We start from the raw sequence: 23,288 nt of genomic DNA, 5'->3' as shown, positions 1-23,288 counted from the left end.
TGAAAGCCAGGCTGTTTTGATCTACTCCTGTCGTCCTGGAGGTTTCAGGGTTTCAGACAATCCCCAGAGCTCCGCTTTGTCACCGGCGGATGAATCATTCATTGGAAGTTGCTAACAGGCTGGGAAACAGCAACCGGATCTGGCAAACGGTTGAGTGGTGTTATTTGCGCGTTGTTTACACCTGACTGTAGAAACACTCAGGGGCCAACTGGCTTTAAGTGAATTACTGATACAACCAGCGCTGGGCCTGAGGGAGCTGCAATTAACGCATTAATCACACGGAGCCCCCGGGGCCCGCGTGTTAACACACGGGAGTTAGTAGCACTCCACTAAGTTGTTGATGAGGCCTGCGGCGGGATGAAAACCCTTAGAATACAAATGTGACATCCCATGCCCCTTTATTTGTTAGTCAATAACCTGAATAACCCCAGTTTCACAGCGTCTGTGTTGGATTTGCTGTGCCTTTCTCTCCTCCGCTAATCGCCAGCGAGGCGCGATAGGGTGGACTTTAACTTTGATTTGAACCCCCCTCCGCCTCTCCCTAAATAAAAGCACAGGTTTTTATCCACATGCGTATATTGCAGAGACATCAAAGAAAAAAAAAGCCTCATGCATTTCCATTAAAGCCGCGCGGACCAGGGGGAGGCACCAAGCTGGGTGCGGGCTTTTGAGGCGGTGGAAATTGATAAGGTTCATCTGCATACAAAAGGCTGAATGGAGAGGCAGCGGGGTGAGCGAGGTCGGACACCCAGATGGATTTTTTAATTCTGGGGAAAATAACACCACGCTCACAAGTGATAACTGAGCCTTTCTTCCCAACTCAGACCAAAATATGATTTCCATTTGTGCACTGGAGGAGAAGAAAATTATACAGAATTTCATTCTGCAGCATAATAAGGCTTCACACTGAATAATGCTACCATAAGGCAGTGTAATTACTGAAGGGCAGAAAATACACTTTCAGTTTATATCTAATCACAATACCACATTGTCTGCTTTGGAAAAAAAAAATCTGGGGTGGGGGTGCAACGCGTTGCTAGATTGTGAGTGGGACCCAGGGGAGGTTGTTGGTCCTGAGCTTATCAGAGTGCTGAGAAAGGGTGATGGTGGGTGCCTTGGCGCGGTCATCGAAGTCTGGATGCATCTGGGAGGTATGGCTTCTTTCCTCTAAGGATCTCTAGATGTTTCTCCTCTTCTAAAATGACTCGTTCTGCTCTATACTGACCCATTAAGACCATTGCTAGGGCACACAGTGATCAAATAAAGAACTGAGACTCTTCAGGGACTGAAAGAGAAAGGATCGACCAAATTATTATTACTGTTTGTCCTGATTACTTGAATTAGCTGAAGAGGATTTTTGGTTATGTGTTTCTTGTTCCTACTTGACCAACTACAAATTGTTCCTTCCATTTTGTGATCTATTTCTTATCCACTCTAAAATAATATGTTTATTATAAAATATTTTGAAATATAGAAAAGTCTAGTGGGGGAAGAAAAACATCAATTGTTCTACCACCCAGAAAAACAAACAAACTTAATATTTTGGTGAATTTTTCTTCATGGTGTGTGTGCTGTGTTTTGTTCTGTTTCTTCCTGGATAATAGAAAAGAGTTTTCACAATGGCAGAACTTGTTAGCACAGTAGATATTAAAAGCAATGCTGGCTTGAAAGCAATGTATTTTAGAGTTATATTTTAGATGCAATGTAAGAAGCCTCTAGACTTAATAGTTCCAAGGCCAGTGGTTCTGAAAAATGTATGTCCATCAGAATCACCTGGAGAGCTTGTTAAAACATGCAATAGATTGCTAGCCCTGCCCAGCCCCGTGCCCACCCCCCCCCCCACCCCCCCGCCAAGTTTCCGAATCTGTAGGTCTGGGGTAGGGCTGAGATTCTGCATTGATAACAAATTCCCAGGTGATATGATGCTGGTACTGATTTGGACACCACACTTTGAGAACCACTGCCTTTGAGTGGTTGGGGGTGTGGTTGGGGAAACACAACAAATGTAAGCTCCCAGGGCACCTGAAGAGAAATGCACAGATTTTGGGGAGGTCTTAAAAACAGTTAAGTAACTGTGAAGCAAATTCACTGAAATAATCTCATTAGTAGTGTGGTAGACGTGTTACAGGGAAGAGCTAAATCGCACTCCATGTTAGATCTGTTTGTTTTACATGAACCTTTGTATTCTATTGCTTTTGCTACAAGTTTATAATGTTGTTTTATAACCTGAAATATATAGGATAGGCCATTCTCAAGCCTCTGACTTTTGAGGTGTAACACTTTTCTATTCATATAAAGTTGCAGAACAGAGAATAACATTTGTCTTGTTGGAGGTTTGCAGGAGCATGTGACCTGATGTACATGGACAGTTGCAGGAACAAAGGATTCTGGCACCAAGAAGTCTACAACAACCAACAACACCCCCTTCCCTTTTTAGTATAAAATAAGACTGAATTCTAACTCAGGCAAGATGGTTTTTTGACAGACACTAGTCTGCCATCTTCTCGGTCTGCCGGCTTTCCAAATAAACTCGTATTCTTTGCCTCAACACTTTGTCTCCGATTCATTGGGCTGTCGGGTGGCATGCAGAGTGAACTTAGACTCAGTAATAGACAGAATAGTAGTTCCTCAAATATATTCACATCCTACTCCCCAGAACTTGTGATTGGCAAGAGAGAATTAAGGTTGCAAATGGAATTTAAAATTGGTAATCAGCTGATCTTGAGATGGGGAGATTATCCTTGCTTATTTGGATGGACCTAATGTAATCAAAGGGTCCCTTATAAGTGAAAGAGGGAGACAGGAAAGTCAGTGTCAGGGTCAGAGAGGGATTTGAAAATGCCATGATACTGGTTTTGCAGATGGAGGAAGGGACCACAAGCTAAGGAATGCAGGTGGTCTCTCGAGACTGGAAAAGGTAAGGTAATGGATTCTCCATTAGACTCTCCAGAAGGAATACAGGCCTGCTGACACCTTGATTTTAGCCCAGTGAGACTCATTTAAGAATTCTGACCCCTCGAACTGTAAGATAATAAATTTGTGTTGTTTTAAGCCACAAATTTTACAGTAATTTGCTGTAGCTGCAATAAGAAACATACCAGTAGCTATACACTCACATACATACATACATACATACATACATACATACATATATACATACAGTGTGGTATGGCACATGGATCCCATCATTTATTCCTGAGCAACTTACTTCATTAGTTAACATTGTTTAGATTACCTAGCACCTGGACTGGCCAGACCTGGGGAATCACCATTGCTTCATGCCCATTATAAGGAAAGCTCAGAAGGTGTAGGCCAAGCCAGAGACCCTTACTGAGACCTGGTGTTCTTGACCTGGTCCCTGGGTTGGTCCAATTGATGTGTTCAAAGTCTGAAGGCTCCTCTGTCATCACTAGGGGAAGTGCTGAGTCCTAACCACTGGACCACCAGGGAACTCCCTCTGTCACCACTAGGAATGAGCAAGTTGTTTATAAACATTTTCTTAAGGAATGGCGGCACTTTTTTATAACAGTCATGGTCAGATAATTCCAGCCTCTGTGCCATCTGACATTGGTTTTGTGATTTTCTTTTTGCCATGTGAGTTAAGATTTTCCTTGTTCTTCTTGTGTATCCTGAACATTTTAATATCATGTTTTCAGATTCAGCATTTTGTTTAAATTATATGGAGAATGTTGAAATTTTGTCTTAGCAGGCACTTGAGGCCACAACTTCAGATCTGCCTTCTGTGGATTCCAATGCCAGTTCAATTTACAAAGTGTATTATGCTTTTATATCTGTCTTGCATGTATGTTATTCAGTGGCCAGTCTGTGGTCTGGGTGGTGATCTATCCTGTAATTCAGTCATTAAAGTCTAGGTGTGTTGTTTGGGGTCAAATCAGAGCATGCATCCCTCATGGGTAAGCCCAGGGTTTCGTAAACAGCTTTAAGTCAATTTTCTGAGCTCTTCTCTCTGTCTCTGTGATCTCCCTGGTACTTTCTGTTTTCTCAAGGCTCTCCCTTTTTGATCCTCTGGGCAGAAGGCTGCAGCTTTATTACCTTGCTCAGATGTTCACTTCCAGTGATGATGCCACATCTCAAGCCAGATGGTGGGACGATAGGGAGAGGAAAAGTGTTGGGCATTTTCTTACTCCCTTGGGGAATCTCTTCTAATTAAAGAGGAAGGTCAGTCTCAGAATTTTCAGTATTTTGAAGTCCCCTTGATGCCACTGCTGCTGCCACTATGAAATAGGTTGGTGGGTGGGGCACAAAAGAACACAGAAGAGAAGAACTCCTAAAACTCTCTGAGTTTTAGGAGTTCCCTATCCTGTTCTTTGAGCTAGAGATAAAGGGATTTTCCCAAAGCTTTCTGTCTGTGCCCTGGTACCCACTTCTAGGTTTTGGGCTATTTTGAGCTCAGCCTGAAAGAAAAAAAAAGGAAAACAGTAAAACTTACTGCTGGCTTGCTGGTGCTTTGAGTCTTCTTCCTCAATCTGCCTATTACTTACTAGTTTTCAGATCCCACAAATACCTGCCCCATGCTTTCTGTTAAGGTTTTCTGATCTTCACAGAGATAGACAGGAAGAGTATACCTACTTCATTTTACCTGGAGCCAGAACTCTTCGTCTAATTTTTTTTATTAATGATTTCTAAGCTCCCCAATGATTTAAAAAATAAAAATCTAACCAGGATATGTGGTGTTTTATCCCTCAGCCTTATTCTGGCCACCTTGTGAAACTTTCAGTATTTATTACTCATAGATATTATACGATGTTTATTTACTGTTCTAGCTATTAATGTGGGTCAGGCTGTGGATTGCAAGATAGTGCTACAGAAACATTTCTGGGATGTAAGTTATCCCTGAAATCCCAACATATTTGTTCTCAAAGACAAATAAGCAGGGAAGAAGTTTAATAATAAAACAAGTCAAGTTCTTTCTGGTCTTTTCCATGAGCCACTACTTAACATCATTAAATTGTGATTGGGTGCATAGGTGCTTTTGACCATATGTTTTTCTCAACATTAGTATTTTCTAAGTATATTTGATGTGATGTTAATACTTTGTATGTAAAAAGGGAACTCGGGTGGTATAAATTAGTAAACATTTGGAGAAATAAAGTTAAACAAGTTTCCTTACTGAGAACTTCTAAAAACATTTCATATGTTAATGTGAATTATGTATTTTCTAGAGGCAAAATTGCAGTCTGCAGTATTGCCCTAAGAATGGAACAACATGGCTACTTCCCTGCGTCCCCTCTTAGAGGGGTAAGGAGTCTTCAGAACCAAGGATGCATGTGCACTCAGAGCCCATCCCTCTTTCTAGACCACATTTCAGGTACTGGGACACTGGATTACACCACTCAGATGGTCCAAACCAGCTTCTAGAACCTGAAATGGCCACTTCAGAGAGTAAATTTCCTCACCAGTGGGCCTGGGGCAAAGGGCAGCTGTTTGGAGGGGAGAGAGGTGTGGATGGGATACGGATGCACAGGTTGGAGGGTCTGTAGGCCCCTTGGCCTCGTAGGATAAGGAGGGGTGGCGTAAGGCCTTCTTAAGACTGCCTCTCTTCACTGGGGGATCCCATGTTTGTCATGTCCTTACAGTTACTCAAAATTGCCTCTGCAGTTACATTTGAGGTCTGCGAGGGTAGTGCGCCCTTTTTTTCTTCTAAAATTTCATATTTAGGGCCAAAAAAAAAAAGTAGCAAAAGCTTTGAATTTAAGAAAGTTTGTTCTCCAAAATCCTGTCTCTTGTAAACAATGTCAAAATACAAGAAGTTTGTTATTCAGGCCTTTCTTTGTATCTGTTAGTGAAATGATTCAGAGTTTGTTACACAGCTCTTACATAGGTTGCTTATAGTTATTTATTTTTTGTTGTGGCTGTAAAAAAAAGATTTCCATTATATTTTAAAAAGCAATGGGTTTTAAATCATACTCCATGGAGCCCTATTGTTCTTAGGAGTCCCTTGGAGGAAGGGACAGGGCAGGCGCAAGCAGGCTGGGCGCTGGTGTCCTCACGCCTGCTTCAACCAAGCAGCGCCATGTTTCTTTACATTTTGTTAGTCCAGGCAAACTTTTATTTAAAGTTCTTTGTTGGAAGAACTATATGCAAAATATAGCTTTAATTCATTATAATACTTATCACATTATACCAGAAAGCTATTGCTTTTGAGATATTTATTCTTTTTGATCAGCTTTATTGAGATATAATTAATATTCACCCATTTGAAGCATACAATTCAGCGGCTTTTTAGTGTATTCACAGAACTGTGCATTCATCACCACAATGAATTTTGGAAGATTTCCGTTACCCTAAAAGGAAACCCCACACCTCTTGGCCATCTTTCTCTGATCCCAACCATTGCCCTCAGCCCTAGGTAACCACTCATCTATTTTCTGTCTCTATAGATTTGCTTGTTCAGGACATTTAATATAAATAGAATCAAACAATATATGATCTTTTGTCACTGGTTTATTCTACTTAGCATAATGTTTTCAAAGTTCATCCATGCTGTACATGTATCAGTACTTCACTCCTTTTTATTGCTAAAGAATATTCTATTATACTAACATACCACATTTTGTTTATCCATTCATCAGTTAGTAGACATTTGTGTTGTTTCTACTTTTTGGCTATTATGAATCATGCTGCTGTAAATATTCACGTACAAGTTTTTGTATGGACTTAAGTTTTCATTGCTTTTGGGTATATGTCTATGAATAGAATTGTTGGATTGTATGGTAACTCTATGTTTAACCATTGAAGAAATGACAGACTGTTTTCCAAAGCCAGCTGTACCATTTTACATTCCCACTAGCAGTGTATGAAGGTTCCAATTTCTCCAATTCTTGTATTTGACTATGTAGGTAAGCTGCGATACTAATTTTATTTCAGTTATTGTATTCTTCAGCCTTTTGTTCTTCTTCATATTTTCCAACCCTTTGTTAAACTTCTCACTGTGTTCATCCATTTTCCCCGGAGTTTGTTAAATATCTTTACGATCATTACCTTGAACTCTTTATCAGGTAGATTGCTTATCTACATTTTGCTTAGTTCTTCTTCTGGGGTTTTGACATATTCCTCTGTCTCCTCATTTTGCCCAATTCTCTGCTTTTATTTCTATGTATTAGGTGGGTCAGTTATGCTTCTCAATCTTGGAGAAGTAGACTTATGTAAGAGATGTTCTGTGGGGCACGTTCTCCTCTGGTCACCAGCGCTGTATACTCTATGGGCTGCAGGGGCCCTTCTGCTGTGGTGGGGCCAACTTCAGTGGGTGCACTGGTAGATGGGGCTGGCTTCAGCCCAGTCAGCTGCCATAACTTGCTTGGTGTGGTGGCTGTTGGCCAGCTGAGGGTCCCTGGGCTGGTGCCAACCCACTTGGAGGCAGGCTTGAGTTCCAGGGCACCATCGTACTAATTTTAATAGTTCATTAGTTCTCTTGGCTTTTATAGTTGACATTGGTATTAGCTCTAAATAGTGTCCAATATTCATATCTTATTGCATTGGACATAAATTTTATATTAATTTTAAATAATAATGTTGCAAGAATACCTCTTAATCTTGTTCCTGATTTTGCTGGGATTGCACTCAAAATTGGGTGCATATTGAGATCATCTAAAAAGTTAAAAGAAAAAAAAAAGCCTGTATACTAATGCCTGTATCCTGGCCCTAGAGATTCTTATTAGTGCGTCTTGGGCACTGGCACTTTAAAAAAACCTCTACTTGATTCAGATGGGAGGCAAAATTTGAGAACCACTGCTCAAGTGCACACAGACCTCTGTCATATTATTTGTCATATTAAACTATAATTATTGATTTCTTTTGTCTGTTTTCTCCAGGAAGATCTTTAGGGGCAGGACTTATGTTCTATATAACTTTCAGGTTTATTTTCATTTAACTATTTTTTCTATCACTGATTTGTAAATTATTGCTCATGTCTTACTTGACATTGTGTCCTTGATGTCAGCATAGTGCCTACAAGAGGGTAAAACCTTCATGAAAGTAAGAACTTCAAAAATGAAGAGAAAGGTCAAATAATATCCTTAATCTTGAATAGTAGTGATTGCAGTAATATATTTTTAGGGCAAGTCTTAGAGGACAGGTCAGAGAGTAGTTTTGGGGGAAGGATCACAGATTAATAATTTTGACTTTAAATGTCCTTGGTCTGATGTGTCTGATCAGAAAGCCATAGACTTTCCATGTTGTTTCTACCAAAAGTTCAAGTCTCTAGTCAGCCATGTGCAATTTCTGCTACCTCTAAGGTGGAGTCACTGTTCTTTCCTCAGATGCAGCCTCTCCATTTACCTTTCTTGTCAGAAAACTGTTCCTTGGGTCCAGCCTCTATGGGCAATGCAAATTTGATTATTGAAAAGAGACTAAGTTTTGAACATTTGGGAGCAAAACAAACAAAAAATTCCTTTTCATTATCAAGGAAGAGCAGATGAAAACAGGAGGATTGTTTTTGTTTTGTTTTGTTTTCTTTTGTGCTATTCTTTTATTTTTTATTATGAACTAGGCAAAAATAGAAAAAGTATTTCAGAATTATATAGACTTTATTTTTTCTACTTTTCCAAATCAACTACCATTATATTTATAGTGGAGAAACCATTTAAAGCTTATATTTAAGATGGAGATTTTATTAATTAGAAATGTGTTCAATTGCAAGTATAGAAAAGTTCACTACAGTGGGCTAAACCAAAAATAACTTTGATCTCATCTAACAATAAATCTGGAGGTGGGTGGGTGTTGACATTTGTTGTGATGTTAAAAGTCCCATTGAAAGTTGGCGGCTTCGGCAGCGAGGGCCGCAATGGCACTGCAAACGAATATCGCCCGCCCAGTTGCGTTTGTCAGAAAAATCCCCTGGACTGCGACCTCGAGTGAGCTGAGAGAACACTTTGCACAATTTGGCCTTGTACGAAAGTGCACTGTTAAAGAGACTGGCTTTCACAGAGGTATGGGCTGGATTCAATTTTCTTCAGAAGAACTTCACAATGCACTACAACAAGAAAATCATGTTATTGGTGGAGTAAAGCTCCATGTTCAAGCTCAAAAACCCAAAACTTTGCAAGGGTATCAAACATCTGATGAAGAGAAAGATTTTTGAGGCCATCACTGTCAATTAAATAAACAAAACTGGAAAAAAAAATCCCACTGAGAATGTATCTGAACCTTCCTAGTTTTAGTGAGTTGACTTTATTTCCACGCATAGTACCTCATGATAGCAAGGTGGTTGCTGAAGATCTGGAGAGCTAGTCTGTCTTCAAGGCCGGAAGAAGGGAGGCAAAGAGCAGCACCAGCAGCATCTGAAACCCCTTTCCTTCTTTTTAAAAATCAGAATACAAAAGCTTTCCAAAAAACCTATAGAATACTTCACTGTCATGGGGCAGAACTGTGTTACATGGCCACTCCTACATACAAGTGAGATTGAGAAAGTGAGTATCTCGCTTGGGACTGGGAACATGGCTGCCCCAAACCAAGCTGACCTTGGCTCAGCAAGGAATAAGCAGGGAACAGGTATTGAGAAAGCAAATAACAGTGTCTAACTCAGGCATTCTATTTAGTTGAAATATACATTAAAAGTTTTCTCCTACTTTTCTGACCAGTTCTACTTAATTTCTAATTTATCCTTCTCTACCAGACTTTTAAATACTAGGATTCCTTAAATCTTGGTCTTAGCCCCTCATATTTTCATTTTATACTTTCTAATTAAGCAATAGCATCCACTCCCATAAACTTAATTACCCTGTGACTTAATGATTCCCATATTTATGTCTTCAGTCTGGAACTCTCATATAAGCTCCAGAATTTAAAATACATTTATTTTTTTAAATGAATTGAATAATTACTTGCTTAATATCTGTCTCCTCTACTCTATTAATCACTGCTGTATCTCAGTGTCTAGCCAGTAAATTCTACATCGTGGGTACTCATGAAATATTTCATAAATGAGGACATTTTATAAGCTACTGACCATGGGATGCATCCCTAGCCAGCAGCTGGCATGTATGGCATTGAAGGAATGCCAGCTGATTTCTGAAGGAGCCAGTAGAGTCCTGAGTACTGCAGTCATGCCACCTGGAGAAGGAGAAACAACATCCACTAGTCTCTGGTTGGCTACTCCACACCACATGGAAAAGAAACCCCTGGAGAACAGCTCTCACCACACATTTTGTGGCTATCTATTCCTTCAAATATTACAATGAAACTCTAGAAAATAAAAATGTTCACAATGTCTGAGACTAAAATAATAGAAACAGATTCCTTTGAAACTGACAGAGCCCATTTGCGCTCATAATATTGGACAAACATAAACCTCTTCTTTATGAGAATGGGCAGACAAAATGTCACCAGAGTTATGGAAAGACCTATCATCACATAAAAAGGGGACCAGAGCAGAAGTACAATTTGATATGGACTTGTACCAAGATATTGGAATGAACATCAGAAAATTTTTATTTTAAATTACAATGAGATTAGAGACAACATTGTGTTTATAAAAAGGGAACAACAATTTGAAGTCTTTCTCATAGTCAAAATTCAAATGTTCTGGTGAAATTTTAAAATTACAAGAATAAAAATCTACCCTTTAATATATAGTCAGAAAAAAATATAAATATGAAAATAAAATCCTATTATCATTGGGATTTTCATCAATTTCATACTAAATAGCAGAGCAGTATCTAAAAAGTTTTGAGAGAGAGTTTGTGACCCAAGAATTTTCTATACCCTTCAAATAAGAAAGCAACAGGAAAGGATTAGACTGAAGATTCTCAAACCAGCCTGAAAAGAAGTGTTGCCATATGATTCAAAATCAAGATCTCAAGTATGAGCAGAACATTTACCCATCACCAAACATTCATGGACAGCACAAATTGGGACAGTGATTTGTATTCTTTTCTCCCTTTCTCCCTGCCCCATCTCCCAACTCTTGACCCTCATCCCCCTTCCAAACAGGTATCCATAATACCTTAATTTTCTTACCTTAGGATTTTAAAAATAATTTTCTAAAGTTTTTCTAAACTTTTCTAAAGTTAGTTCTGTACAGATTAGTCTATTTAGGAGTGAACAACCATGAGAACATTACAAATTAAACCTGTGGGACATGGCCAAATGTTAACTTAAGGCAAATCCACAGGCCTAAATAGAACTATAAATGTTTTAGAACTTGAGAAAGTTTGAAAAGAATATCAGTTTTCAATTCTAGAAATTAGAGAAAGGGCTGAAAATTAATTGTAAAAAATAAAGAGAAGAAAAATGAGGGCAAAAATTAGTGAGAAATTAAAAAAGACAACCATTAAGGAAAGGGGCAGAACTTAGTTTTATTCAAAATACTAGTTTGTATAAACTCAACCAGTTATACAAATTTAACAGATATCCAAACTTGGTGATAAGTGTGGTAGAGAGAAAAAAAGAATTCATAAAATACACAATGTTAGGGAATATCATCATGTAAAAAGATGAGATCAAAAATTTTTTAAGAAATCACCATGTACAACTTGATCCTAATAAACATTCTGGATAAAATGGATGATTTTCTGGAGAAAGAAAAAAAAATATTAAAATTGACTCAAAAAAGGTGAAAACCTGAATGGAAAAATAACTATGGAAGATATAATAATAATAATACTGTTAAAAATTATCACAGGGAATTCCCTGGCGGTCCAGTGGTTAGGACTCAACACTTTCACTGCTTCACTGCTGTGTCCTGGATTCAATCCCTGGTTAGGGAACTAAGATCCCTCAAGCCATGAGGTGTGGCCAAATAAAAAAAAGGGAAAAAGGAAAAAAATTGTCACAGAATTATTCATAATAAGCATGCTAGGCTCAGATGATTTTTAAAGAAAATTTCAGCACACTTGCAAGAAACATATACAACTTTCTTTGCTATTTAAATTGCTCCAAGCAAAGAAAAAAGGGTGAAATTTCCAATTAATTTTACAAGGTTAACAGGAAACCAGTGCCAAAACATAATGTTAAAAGTGGTATACATAAATACAAAAACTACAGAACAACAGCAGTTAACAGTGTATAAATAAACCACTGGCAGATACACTCAGGAATGTATTAAAAGGGCAATACACCTTGTATTAGTTAGGATTCCCCAGAGAAACAGAACCAATAGGATAGACACACACACACACACACACACACACACACACACACACACACACACACACAGATTTATCAAAAGGGATTGGCTCATGCAATCATGGAGGTTGACAAGTCCCAGGAACTGCTGTCAGCAATCTGAAGACACAGGAAAGCTGGAAAGTGTAGTTCCAATCTGAGTCTGAAGTCCCAAGAATCAATGGTGTAATTTCCAGTCTGAAAGCTAGCAGACTCAAGACCCAAGAGAATCCAAATGGCAGGAAAAGACTGATGTCCCAACTCAAGGCAGTCAGGCAGCAGGAGTTCTGAGGCTGTCATAACAGAACACCATAAGTTGGGTAGCTTAAACGAGAAAAATTTATTCTCTAACTGTTCTAGAAGCTCGAAATCCACGATTAAGATGCCTGCATGGTCTGTTTCTGATGAGAGCTCCCTTCCTGTCTTATAGACAGCTACCACCTTGATGTGTCCTCACATGGCAAGGAGAAAAAGAAAGCAAGCTCTGTGGTCTTTCTGCTTATAAGGGCACTAATACCAACAAGAGACCTACTCTCATGATCTCATCTACAGCTAATCAGCTCCCAAAGGCCCCATGTCCAAATGCCATCACACTGGAGATTAGTGCTTCAACATAGGAACTTGAGGAGAACATAATCCAGTTGATAGCACTCCTGAACTAAGTAGAATTTATACCAGGAACATAAAGATTATTCAATAGGTGGAATATTTTTTTTAATTCATCAAATTAAAAGATTGAAGCAGATAAGTAGATCATCTCAGTTAACACAAGCATGGTAAACTTCAGCATCTGTTTCTTCTATAAGATGATAGAAACCCTCTGAAACAAAAAAGGACTTGTTATCTTAAGAGTGCAGTAGAAAATGACAAGGATACTTACTATTATTGCTATTATTCAAAAGTTTTTGAATGTTCCAGCCAGAGTAATAGGAAAAGAAAAAGCAACAAGAGAGCAAAGAAAGACAAAATTATCATAGTTTGCAGGTTATGTAATTACCTAACAGGAAAATACTACAGAGTCAACTAAAAACCTATTGAAATAATGCCAGTTGAATATGTGACCAACATAAGGATAAGTGGAAGTAGAAACCAATAGCTTTCCTACACCAGTGGTAGCCAGAAAATATGAGAAAAAATAATTCAATTTATAATAGCAACACAAATATAAACCACCTAGGAATAAACTTAGCAGAAATATGCAAGACCTACATGAGAACACTTCAGAACTACTGAGGGCATAAAAGGAGATCATATTTTCAGAAGGAAAAACTCAACACAGAGACTGTGAGTTAGATGTAGAAGCTGCTCTCCAGGATAACACATTTTACAGCAAACAATCTTACACAGCTTTTAAGATCTTCTCTTTCCTTTGGCATTCTGAATTTCACAAGGAAGTGTCTAGGTGAGATTCTATTTTTTGTTCATCTTACTCAGCACTGAGTGGGCTCTTACAATTTAAAGATTTTTGTCTCTTCAGCGTTTAGAATTTTATTTTTCAGTAATTTCCTCCTCTCTTTTGTTTGTTTGTTTTCATTTTTGGAGAAATTTATTATTTGGTTGCTGAACCACCTGATTTAATATTCTATGTTTCACCATTTAGAATAGCAGCACAATAGATAAATTACCCAGGAATAAATCTAACAAAAGATTTATGTAAGATATTAACATTAGGGGAAACTATATGGGGGATAAACCCAGGCCTTTTGTGTTATCTTTGTTATTTTCCTGAGAATCTAAAATTATTCCAAATAAAAGCTTTCTAAAAAAAGATGTAAAAGAACTATATGGGGTAAATATAATACTTTATTGAAAGACATTAAAGGAAGCTGAAACAAAGAGAGACATACATCATATCAGAGAGGATCCAATAATGTAGAGATGTCAGTTTTCCATAGATTGAGTGCAATTTCAATATAAATCCCAACAGGATTTTAAAAAGAAAGTTGACAAGTTGATGCTTAAATTTATATAGATGAGCAAAGTCCCAAGAGTAGCCAATACACTCAAGAAAAAGAAGTTAAAGAGGGTGGACTTGCCTTTCAAATATCAATAATTATCATAAAATAATTAAAACATCTGAAATTAAGACAATGTGGTATTGGTTCAAGGATAGAAAAACGGATGAATGGAACAGAACTAAGAGCCAAGAACTAGACACTTCATGTATGGAAACTTGATATTAACTCATTGACCTCAGAATGTGACCTTACTAGGAAATAAGTAATTTGCAGATGTAATTAGTTAAGGATCTGGAGATGAAATCATCCTGAGCCCTGAATCCAATACCAGTGTCCTTACAAGAAGAGAGGACACAGGCACAGAGAAGAGGGTGATGTGACGATGGAGGCAGAAATTGGAATGATGCATCTACAAGCCAAGGAACATGAAGGATTGCAGGCGACCAGCAGAAGTTAGGAGGGAGGGAAAGGATGATTTCTCCCTTAGAGCCTCCAGAAGGAACCAACGCTCCTGACACCTTGATTTCGAACTTTGAGCTCCCAAAACTGTGAGAGAATACATTTCTGTTGTTTTAAGCCACTAAGTTTGTGGTAATTCTTATGACCCTAAGAATCTAATACACTCATATTGCAAATCAATAGAGAGAGGAGAGTTATTTGATAAATAATGTTGAGATATATATTAGGAATTTGGAAAAAATGGAATTATCTCTCTTTCTCTCTCTCTCCATATATATATATACACACACACACATATATATATAACATATATATATATGTTTTAAAGTTCCTGATGGATTAGACTTAGAGGAGATGGCAAAACTTTAAAACTTTTATCAGAAATGTAGGAGATAACATTTTTACCTCAAGATAGAGAAAATGCTAAATAACAAATTGGTAAAGTTGATTGTTTTAAATATGAGAGCCTCTGTTCATCAAAACACACCATTAATAAAGTGAAAAGATTAGCCCCAAACTTGGAAAAGACATTCACACAGCATATTATTGACAAAGTGTCATTTTCTAGAATATATAAAGAACTCTTACAAATCAATAAGATTAGTAAGCCAAAACCCAATAGAAAAATGAGCAAATCATATAAGCAGAGTTTTATAAAATTGGAAACATAATTGGTGAATATGTTGAAAGATTCTCAACCTCATTCAAAAGCACAGAAATACAAATTAAGATAGTGAAGTATCATTTTACTCACATTGAAGAGGAAAAAATTAGGAAGCCTAACAATACCAAGAGGTTGAACTCAATGGAAAGTTTTACATCTGTAAAGTGTTTATCACCTTGAAAGATAATTTGGTGATTTGGTCTTATCATGTGAAGATGCACATTCTTATATGCCCAGCAGTTCCACTCCTAGGCATATGAATGTATGTTCTAGAGAAACTTTTGCATCCATACACCAGGAAACAGGTATAAGAATGCTTATAGCATCATAGATTTTAATAGCAAAAAAAGTGAAACAACCCAAATGTAGATTAATAGAATGAAAAGGTAAGATACAGGATATTCTTATGATATTATGCAGTAGAAGAAAATAATGACAACTACATGCAACAAAATTGATAAATCTTAGAAACATAAAATCGAGTGGAAAAAAAAGTCACAGAAAGCAAAGTACAAAACAATAGTGATAATGGTTAATATCCATGTAGCAGTTAGTCTGTGCCAGGCTCATTCTAAGCATTGTATGTGTATTCCTTCATTCAGTCCTCATAACAACCCTTTGAAGGAGATATTATTATCTTCATTTTGCAGGTGAGGAAACCAAGGCTTTAAGAGGTATATGACTTGTGTAAGTTCACCTCACTTGGTAGTGGTAGAGGTGGTGTGAAATGGCACTCTGACCTTTAGTCACTGTGCTTTACTGCCTCTCAAAGCACAGTGACTTAGCCTTATGTCTATCTATCCTTCTCTATCAATCTGTCAGTATGATGCCGTTTTTATTAGGTTCAAAAACAAGAAAAACTATTGTTTAAGGATACATTTATATGTGCACAAAATGAAATTTCAAAAATGAGGTCATAACACAAAATTCACAATTACATTTACCTCTGGTTGGGAGGCAGGAGATGGGACCAGGGAGGGAGTAAGCCATTGGTGATGCTCTGACTCTTGAGTTGGGTGGTGGTGGGCCCACTGGTGTTAATTTGATTACCATAACTTATATCTATGTTACATGTATTCTTTTGTATCTGTCAGATACCATATAATACAAATTATAAAAACAGTGTCTTTTGACTTTTCCCTTATGTTTTCAGTGTCTGTCTTTTTGTTCTACTTTGCAGGAGATTTCTTTTTCTTCTAGTTGTTCTGTCGCACTTTTAATTTTGGCCATTATATTTTTAATTTCCCAGATTTCTTTCCTGTTTTCTAGTTGTTTCTTCAACATTGCAGCATAAACTTACTTTGCAGCTACAGCACCTTCTCAAATCTCTCTAAAAAATTCATTGGGACTGTTTCTTTAAGTTCTTTACTGCTTTCTGAATTGTGTCTACTTCCTCTGGGGCCAGTTGTTTGATTTGTTAAACATTGTCCTCTTTCATGCATGCTGTTGTTTTCCTCATTGGTCTAGTGGGCTTTGGTTATGAATGAAAAATTAGGTGATGCATTAGGGAGCCATTGTGGGCCATCCTTCTTAGTGGCAACCTGCTTAGGGCTCATTCCTGGAATCATGTAAAGAGTGTTTCTATTCAACCACAGGACAGCTCTTTCCTAAGGCTTCTGTTTTAAACTTTATTCCCTTTGAAGGCTCAAACCCAGACCCAAAAGTGAGCATGAACTCCCATATTCTTCTTATTTAAGATTTGTAAAATTTTTTCTTTCTTTCTTTATTTTAAACCTGGCTATGTATTTTAAAGTTTATTTGTAACAAAAATTTTTATCTGTATGTCTGTATTTGGAATGGTGGCAGGGATTCTCTTATATAAGCTCAGTAGACTATCTTGGCAGGAAATCTGCACTGTGACTTCTGTAGTCCTTTTAGAAAATGCCTCTGCTTATGTGATATTTAGTCTATCTCCATGTTCAAGGAACTTTGGCACACGTGGTGAGAGAACACATCATAAAAAGGCAGGATCCCTACCAGATCCTCTAGTTATAAGTCCCAGAGTTATCTACCCAACCAGAAGCTAGTTTTCACTCTTCTTGTAAAAGCATCCCCTTATTGTCTAGAATGTTGCTTGCCTCTCTCTTCTGGCTCCTGTCTCACAGTCCTCTATGTTACAATGTGGTTTTATACAATAATGCTGAAGCTCTAAGCATAGAGACTCTCTAACCCTCATCATTGACTCAGACCTGGCCCACACTTCGCTCCACAGGCAAATAAAGAATAGATGTGGTTGTATCACCTTTACTCCCCTTCTCTGGGGCACTGGGGACAGATGCTACCAGGGCTATGGCCATTCTCTAATGTCCACCTTGCCAGTGCATCCACAGCAACTGTTCTGGTTTCTTGGTCTCTCTGACTTAAACTGTCTCCTGTGACACTGGCCTACATTTTCAAACCCCTTCTTGGGGCTAAATATTGTACGTCATATCCTTGGCTCCTAAATAGGTTACTGTTGAAAACTCATCAGCCTATTGGATTTCTCCAGTAGCCTACCCAAGAGGGGCCATCAAAATCAGCATTTCAAAACCAGAAGAATAGTCTTTTTCCAAGCACTTCTCTTTCTTGATGTCTCTGTATAATTATCAGATTTGCCCAAGACAGAACTGTGGGAAGCATCATAGACCATCCTCTTATTCAATCCCCACATCTAAGCAATCAAGTCCTATTGAGCATAACTCCTAAATATTTCCATCTGTCTCTTTCTCTCCATCCTTACTACTACAGCCCTTGCTGAGTCATCTTACTATGATATAACTCTCATCTCTTCTTGTAGAAAATCTGAAGGACTCCCCACTGCCTACAAGTCAATGCCTGAGCTCCCTGTAATGGGGTGAATGGTGGCCCTCTAAAAGATATGTCCACCCAGAACCTGTGACTGTGACCTTATTTGGCCAAAAGGTCTTTGTGGATGTAATTAAGTTAAGGATCTTGAGATGAAATCATCTTGGATTAGGGTGGATCCTAAATCCAATGACAAATGTCCTTATAAGAGAAGAGAAGGGAAGAAACCACAGAGGAAAAGATGATGTGAAGATGGAGGTAGAGATTAGAGTGATGCCATATACAAGAACGTCAAGAGTTGCCAGCAGCTATCAAGAGCTAGGAGAGAGGCATGGAACCGATTCTACTTCAGAGCCTCCAGAAGGAATTAACCCTGATTTCGAACTTTGGTCCTCAAATCGTGAGAGAATAAATTTGTTTTTTTAAGTCACCTGGTTAGTGGTAACTTTTACAGCAGCCCTAGCAAACTAATGTACTCCCCAATATGGTGAACACAGCCCTCCAGTTCAATTTCTGCCCACTCTTAAGTCTCAGTACTCCTTCTTTTATGTTTGAATTAACTGCATGGTCCATGCTTTTCCACTGCACAGACTATGTTCTTGTTTGTTTCCGTGATCTTCTCACTTCTTCACTTCTTACTGAAATCCTGCTGCCCTGACAATACCCAGACCCATTTTCCAGACTCAACATTCTTCCTTCGGGGTTGGCTTGAGCATTTTCTCCAGGAAGCCTGCTGGGACCCCCTCATGAGGGTGCATCTGTCCTCTTCTCTTCATATTCATGTTTGGAGCTCATTCTCATTTAAAAACGAATAATGAGAATTGAGGAGGCGAAGGAGAATTACTTTTTTCTCTTTTGAAATGGGTTATGTGAAAGGCCAAAGCAGGTTTTTGAAAAGAAGAAAACTAGCAGTCTTTTTGAAATTACTCCAGTGTCAGACAAGGGAGAGACCAAGTCTGCAAACAGCCACCCCTGTGAAGAAGTCTCTGATAACTGCAGCTTCCAAGGTGAAAAATAATATGACTGCAAGATAAGTAGGTGAGGGAAAGACTCAGAGATTTACTTCCCTTTGCTAAGAGGGGGAAAGAACAAAAGGAGTGGTGCACTGATTGACACTAGATAGTTTATTTCTTTAAATGTTATTCTAAGTTATGTATTATCTACTTCTATGGTTTATGGAATACTGTACTAATAGAAATCTATGTTTATATGTCCTACTGGTTCTATTGCTATATGAGATACACAATTGAGAAGAAAAGCATGCCCTTCTCTTAACTCCGTTCACCACCCTTATGAGAAGAATGGCCTATTAAAAATGTACTATGCCACTTGTTACCAAATTTCCAACATGTAAAGAGAATTTGGAAGGAAACAAATTGATTTCTAAATGTTTTCTTCCTAGACAATACTCATTTGAATTATGGAAAATATCACAATGGTCATACTTATAATAGCAAAGTTGGGAAATACAAAAAGTGGGACCAATATCTTTGTTTGTTTGTTTGTTTGTTTGTTTGTTTTTTTAAGGTAGCTAAGTGATGGTATAACTTTGGTGTGCTGTCACTTCGTACTTAAAAACACAAGTAAATAATTATATGTCTTAATTATTTTGGAATTTCTAATTCCCTGAGATCAGAAACATTGTTGGGAGGGGTTGGTAAGAAGTCAAAGGCTTGTTTTCTGCATTTTAAATAGGAGTTTCCTTTTCGAAATCTGAGCAAAGATGTCAAGTAGGCTGGTGGATATATAAGTCTGGAGTTCAGGGGAGCAATTGGGCTGGAGATTAACACTTGGAAATCATCAGCATGGATTTGGTTGTTAAAGTCAGGAGATAGACTGAAATTACTTACCAAGGGTGTGAGACTAAATAGTAACTAGGACTGAGCCCTGAAGCATCCCATAATTTAGAATAAAGGGGAAGGATCTAGCAAAGAAGAACAAAAAGGAGGGCCCGGTGCCAGGAGAATGTGGTGTCTCTGAAGCTGAGTAGCAAAAGTGGCAAATGCTGCTGAGAAGCTGAGTTGAGACCTGAACTTTGGCCAGGTAGAGATTACCGGTGATATTGACAGGAGTGATTTCAGTGGAGGGGCAAAATAAAAGCGCAGTTGGAATGGGTTTGAGAGAATCTATGCAAAGAACTAATGGAAACCATGAATATAAGCAACTTTAAAAAGAATTTTCCATACAGAGAAATGAGAAATGGAGCAGAGGTGGAGTAGAATGTGGGGTTAAGGAACATAATGCAGCATGTTTGTACATTGATAGGGTTTTTGAGGCCACCTACTATTGTAAGGAACAGTAGATTAAAACCTCAAAACATCAAAGCAAGAATTCCAAAGAAATTCAAAGCATAAAACATTCTTTCTTTATAGCAAAAAGTTAGGTATATTTCTTTTAAATAGACAAAGATGCCCCATTCCACAGTATAACACAAGTCCTTGCTGCAGACAATGTGATTTGTATATTCACAATCTACAAACTTACAAACTATTGGACTTAAAATAGTTCAGTAAAGTTGTTGGATATAAGGTCAATACACACAAATCATTTGTGTTCCTGTCTGTCAGTAACAAAAATACTGGATTTTAAAATCCATTTTAAAATGGATTTTCAGTATGTAACACCTAAAAAAATAACAAAACAAATAAACAAATAACTCTGGAAAATAATTCAGAGTTTTTGCAACAAAAGATGTATGGAACCTGTATGAATTGATATAACATTATCAAATTTACCCAAAAGACATAAAGGATCTATACAAAAGAGATAAATCATGTTCAGTCCATTAACGGAATGATTTAGTTCTTATAAAGATGGCAATTCTCCTGAAATTATTCTATTTATTCAATGCAATTAAATACTTCATCAGGGCTTCCTAGGTGACGCAGTGGTTAAGAATCCGCCTGCCAATGCAGGGGACATGGGTTCAATCCCTGCTCCAGGAGGATCCCACGTGCCGTGGAGCAACTAAGCCTGTGCGCCACAACTGTTGAGCCTGCGCTTTGGAGCCCATGAGCCACAACTATTGATCCTATGTGCTGAAACTACTGAAGTCCACCTGCCTAGAGCCTGTGCTCCACAACAGGGGAGGCCACGGCAATGAGAAGCCTGTGCACCACAACAAAGAGTAGCCCCCACTCACCACAACTAAAGAAAGCCCACACACAGCAAAAAAGACCCAACACAGCCAATAAAATAAATAAATAAATGAATAAATAAATAAACTTATTAAAAAAAAACTTCATCAGATGTGTGTGTGTGTATGAAACTTTACAAAGGATCAATAATAGCCAAGACAGCTTTGAAATAAAATAAGAACAGAGTAGGTTGTCTTGCCCTATTATAAAGCTATAATAATTAAGGCAACATTGGCACAAGGATGATCAAAGAAACCAATGGATCAGAATAGAAGTCCCAGAAAAGGTAGTATGTATATATGGAAAATTGATATGTGGCAGAAGTAGCATTTATAATTACAAATCTTTTGGGGAATAATTTTCTATTGATTAGTGATAATGGTTATCCATATGGAAAAATAAAACATCCCTACCTCACACCGTATGCAAAAATATATGATTATAAACCTAAAAGAGAAAAGCAAACAATTTTTTTGAAAAGAAAATATAATTATGTATTATTCCTGCCATAACCAGAATCTAACCCTGACAAAACATCTGATAATTGAGAGACATTCCACAAAATGAATGACCTGTACATGTAGCAAAAAAAAGAGTTGATGTCAGTAAAGACAAATAAATGCTGATGTATTACAGACATCAGGAAACTTTAATAGACATAAAATTAAATGAACTGGATATCATACCAGAAAATAATTTCCCAAACTTACATTTTTTTTAAAAATTGACAAAATCTGAATATGAACTATAGATCACAGTTTTTTTAATCGATATTAAAATTCCTGATTTTGATAATTACACTGTAGTTATGTGAGTGAATGTCTTTGTTCTTGGGAACTATACAGTGAAGTATTAAAGAGGCATCATGTATACAACTTTCTTTTAAATGATTTAGAAAAAGTATATTATCAATAATGCCTACTAATTAAAATAACATAGTGATTAATATAATTATATAATGTGAATTATACAGTGTATTATTTTCTATTATATGTGGTATTATATAATATATAGCACATGTCTACATTAATGTGCAATAAAGTAATTATGTGTATATAGAGAGGTATGAAAAGGAAATGTGACAAAATATTGGTAATTGGTGAATCTGGATAAAGAATATCCAGAACTTGTTAGTTCTCTGTGTTTGAATTATTTTACAATGGAAAGTTAAACACAGTAAATATAGGAGAATATTGTACTCATAAATGCAAATATCAAATATACATATCATGAAGAGAAAGATTCAGAAATTAAAAATTTCAAAAAGCATCCGTGTAAGAAAAGACCAAGAACAAAGTGCAAAGATAAATCACATATTGAGGACAGTCACAAAACTTGTAACCATATAGGATCCAAAATATATTAAAAATCCTAATAAGTTAGCAAGAGAAAATAACAAGCTTAAGGATATAAACAGGCAATTTCCAGAAGATGAAATTTTAATGGCTACTAAATATGCGTCATTATTCAACCAATTTGAAATAAGGGAAATGAAAACTTAAGCAACAATTTCACATCAACCATATAGGCAAAAAATTTAAAAATTGGACCATGCCAAATATCAGCAAGGATACTGAGTGGTGTGAACTCTAGAACAGGGCTGGTGGGTGTTTAATTTATTATTACTAGTTTTGGAGAGCAATTTGACACTAATCCTACAAACACAATCCCCATATTCCTATGTTAACACATCAGACAAATGATCACACAGGTGCACAAGCAACATGTATAAAGAAGTTTATTGAATCACTTTTTGTGATAATAAATTACAGAACCAACAAAATGCCCATAAAAGAAGAATAGGCAAGTAATTCCAGTATGTTCATACAGGGGAATACTGTACTATATGTTTGTTAAAATGAACAACTTACAGTTACATGTACTGAGACAGATTAATCTCAAAATTATTTGTAAAAGAAAATAAGCCAATTGCAGAATAATATCATTTATGTAAGTTTTAAAACATCCAATCAATTCCAGGTATTGTTTATAGATATTATTATGGACTGAATTGTGTCTCTCAAAAAGATTTGTTGAAGTCTCAGAATGTGATTTTATTTGGAGATAGTATTGTTGTGGATAGTCATTAGTTAAATTTATAATCCAATATGACTAGTGTCTTTAAAGAAGAGAAGACAGAGACACACAGGGAGAATGCCATAT

General features: G+C 37.2%; 1 protein-coding gene across 1 annotated transcript; it reads left to right on the top strand.

The window, feature by feature from the left end:
• The first annotated feature begins 5,282 nt into the window (after positions 1-5,282).
• Positions 5,283-9,108, top strand: LOC130854948 (SRA stem-loop-interacting RNA-binding protein, mitochondrial-like). The gene is made up of 3 exons (XM_057737783.1): positions 5,283-5,485; positions 5,953-6,061; positions 8,777-9,108. The coding sequence occupies exons 1-3, from the start codon at positions 5,283-5,285 to the stop codon at positions 9,098-9,100; spliced, it is 636 nt and encodes a 211-aa protein (XP_057593766.1). The 3' UTR covers positions 9,101-9,108.
• Positions 9,109-23,288: the final 14,180 nt, after the last annotated feature.

Source organism: Hippopotamus amphibius, chromosome 6, assembly GCF_030028045.1.
Source record: "Hippopotamus amphibius kiboko isolate mHipAmp2 chromosome 6, mHipAmp2.hap2, whole genome shotgun sequence".
NCBI lineage: Eukaryota > Metazoa > Chordata > Mammalia > Artiodactyla > Hippopotamidae > Hippopotamus > Hippopotamus amphibius.
The sequence above is the reverse complement of the archived record's forward strand: the minus strand, read 5'-3'. Positions and strand labels throughout refer to the sequence as shown.

What these genes read in the sequence shown, in the direction of transcription:
- LOC130854948 (XM_057737783.1), top strand. Translation starts at nt 5,283, where the DNA reads ATGCATGTGCACTCAGAGCCCATCCCTCTTTCTAGACCACATTTCAGG. An exon ending in GATGGGATACGGATGCACAG is followed by an intron (nt 5,486 to 5,952) that starts GTTGGAGGGTCT and finishes TATTGTTCTTAG; the next exon opens with GAGTCCCTTGGAGGAAGGGA. An exon ending in TTTACATTTTGTTAGTCCAG is followed by an intron (nt 6,062 to 8,776) that starts GCAAACTTTTAT and finishes TCCCATTGAAAG; the next exon opens with TTGGCGGCTTCGGCAGCGAG.